At 43.6% G+C, this 3,036-nt stretch overlaps 1 protein-coding gene across 1 annotated transcript; it reads right to left on the reverse strand.

Moving 5' to 3' along the window:
* Window positions 1-399: 399 nt before the first annotated feature.
* On the reverse strand, window positions 400-2,485 carry LOC133861624 (scarecrow-like protein 23). The gene has a single exon (XM_062297415.1). The coding sequence runs from the start codon at window positions 2,130-2,132 to the stop codon at window positions 819-821; it is 1,314 nt and encodes a 437-aa protein (XP_062153399.1). The 5' UTR covers window positions 2,133-2,485; the 3' UTR covers window positions 400-818.
* Window positions 2,486-3,036: the final 551 nt, after the last annotated feature.

The following is a 3,036-nucleotide window of genomic DNA, read 5'->3' on the forward strand; positions in this document are numbered from 1 at the left end:
ACCTTATTTAATTAGAATGAGAAATAATTGATATATAACTCTAATAAATTTTTTTTCAAACTAATCATTAAATCTGTTTTTTTAAATGTGGGTCATAAATATCCAATAGTTAATCGTTATATAAAAATTGTATGAAAATTATAAACGTATCATATCTCAATTAGTATAACCTGTTCTTCTTGAATACTTCGATTAAGCACCAAAAAATTTCTTAGCACTACCCTATACTATCATCTCTACTTGGTGGTAAATATAAAAGTGAAAGCCAAGAAAAGAACTTATAGTAGACAACCATATATTTAAATCACAAAATTCACAAAATTACTTTTATTTTTATGTTATATCGTAATATCCTTTTGTTAAAAAAAAAGAAAACAAAAAGCCTCTAAAAACATTAACAATTGGAACCAAATTTATATTTTCTAGGACATTTAACAAAGGCCCACATGTAAAATATTGAAATAAATCAAGCAATTACAAGGAATTAAGAATTCAATGACTACCACTTGAGTTTAGCACCTATAAAATCCCCTAAAAGCTACCTCCAAATAGAAAGGATCATTTTTTTTTTTTTTTTTTCTCTCTCTATGTTTTTCCTTTTCCCAAATACACAGGAACAAGTTCAAAGAATTAACAACAATGTGAACAAAGACTAGTTCACTTAATACCTTCAAAATCTCCTTGGTATTATTAAACACAAACAAAAATTCTCTAAAACTACTCTTCAACAACATTGAAATGCACCAAAAGCATGATCCCACTTGTTCCTAACCTGACCGACGATCCAAATAATATTCATCGGATTCCATCGTACCAATTCAAACCGACGGCTGCCACGCCGAGGCTGTGAGCAAAGACAGATCCTTCCACCCTAACTTCAAGCACCCATTCTCCTCCACCAGAGTATAACCCTTCCATGGGAACATCCCAAGCAACAAGCTGGCCTGGGCCGCCGGGTTCCCCCCAAGCGAAACCGGCCGGAACCCGACCCGCCTCAGCTCGTCCCCCCACCTCTCCACCTTCTCCTCCCCGGTCCTCTTGGGCCCACCCACGGCCACGATGTTTCTAATCTCGCACCCAAACAACTGCTGCTCCACCATATGCCTCTCCACGCTCTCCCCATCCAATCCGTCCCCCAGCGCGTCGAACAACGCGCTGTAGTAATGCAAAGCCTCCACGAACCTCGCCAAGAACCCGCCGCCGTGGCTCAGATCCTGTTCCACCATCGTCATCACCCTCGGTCTCAACAAAGTCAACAATCTCAACGCTCTCAAGTCGCTCCCCGTTATGTCGTACAGGCAGTGGTGCATCCAGTGCACGACGATCGCCTCGCTCGGCCTCACCCCGAGTTGACTCGGATCTTTCAGATTCCCTATTTTGCCCTCGAACGAGTGGAACTCGAAAGGCAACCCCAGCGACGTCGCGAAGTCCGCCAGTCTCTTACCGGTCGACTCCAACAACTCGGAGGAGGATCCGAACCCGGTGACCCGCATAGATCGGATCTTTCTAGTTCGGGAGGCGAGGATGTGGAACAGCCCTGGCCACTGGAGGCCCTGCATTATATCGAGATCGATGACGTGTACGCGGTCTTGGCCGTCCAAGGCTTGGAAAATGGCTTGGTTGGCTGTGAAGTGAGAGAATTTCACTAAAGGGCTGATGGAATTGTAGGATTGGAGAGCCAAGAAGATTCTCTGGGACTGGGTTAGGGTTTGGCTTCTGGAGCTCAGCGGCGAGTAGGTGCCCAGGCAGGAGGTGATCACGCGCGCCTGGAGTGCGTGCGCGAAGTATGCCCCCACGCGCTGCGGCGACGAGCCGTACGGGGACGAGAGCTCCACAATTTCGGGGAGGAGATCGGTGGCGTCGTCGAGGTTCTCCGTGGCGACGCTCTCGGCGCACTGCAGCAGAAGCCCTAGGAGTCTCAGCCCGCTCGACTCGCCCTCCTCCGCTTCCTCCACGGCCTTCTCGCCGGAGACCGACGCCTCGTTCAACAAATTCCTCCGCTTCATCGTCGCCTCGTCGCCGGAGCTATCATCGCGGTCCACGCGCTTCGTCCTCATGGCGTTGCTATTGCTAGGACTAGTATTAGGGTTAGTATTCGAAATTGGAGATTGCGGAACCAAGCTTTGAAGCATGATCGATCAGAGAGAGAAAAAAGGAGAGAAAGTGAGAGAGAGAGAGAGAGAGAGAGAATAAAAAGGTGAATAGCCTTTGGGGGGAAAGGGACAAAGGCTTGAGAGAAAAACAAGGGGAGTGAGAACAGAGAGTTTGCAGAGAGGGTGGGTGGTGTCAGAGAGGAGAGCGGTGTTTGGGGAGAGAGAAAAAACGAGGGAAAGTGAGAGAAAGTAGGGAGGGTGGACTGAGACAGACGGAAAAAGGAAGAGAACTTTTAATCCGAGAATAAGGGGTCTCCTGTCTCCTATGCTATCCAATCCAAAGCTATCCCCATTACCTACTCCGCACTTGTGTCCTTTCGTTGAGTCCGTTTGTTCGTTTCTTTGTTTGTTTATGTGTTTTAAACTATTGAGGGGTGGTTTGATTAAACTCAATTATATAATTTGGAGTCTTGGGGAATAATTCTAGAAGCGGGGGAGAAGGGGTTGTCTTTGTTATTGTCTTCCGGATTTTCACATGTCTCATTGTTTATGATTAATTATATTTATTCCTGATGATACAACAAAGAGGGGACAGTTGGCGACTTGATGTACATAAGATTTAGTTTATATATATATATATATATATATATACATATATATATATATATACATATAAAAGAGTAATGCTAAAATTACAACAAGTGCACTTTTAGTGCAGGTATCACAACCCTATATGTAATATTATTTTATAGGCCGGTATATGAATTGAATGACGTGACAATAAAAATAAACGATTAATTATTTGTAAGTGTTAATCTAAGGACTAATTTTAAATACTACATTGTTAAATTATATCGCAATCATATAACAGTCTATTAAATAACATTATTCTCTTTATACAAAGTATTCATTGATGAGTTTTGTCCTTAGTCGGATTTTGAGG

Source organism: Alnus glutinosa, chromosome 2 (assembly GCF_958979055.1).
Source record: "Alnus glutinosa chromosome 2, dhAlnGlut1.1, whole genome shotgun sequence".
Taxonomy (NCBI): Eukaryota; Viridiplantae; Streptophyta; class Magnoliopsida; order Fagales; family Betulaceae; genus Alnus; species Alnus glutinosa.

Coding starts and splice junctions, on each gene's coding strand:
- LOC133861624 (XM_062297415.1), bottom strand. CDS start 2,132: ATGCTTCAAAGCTTGGTTCCGCAATCTCCAATTTCGAATACTAACCCT.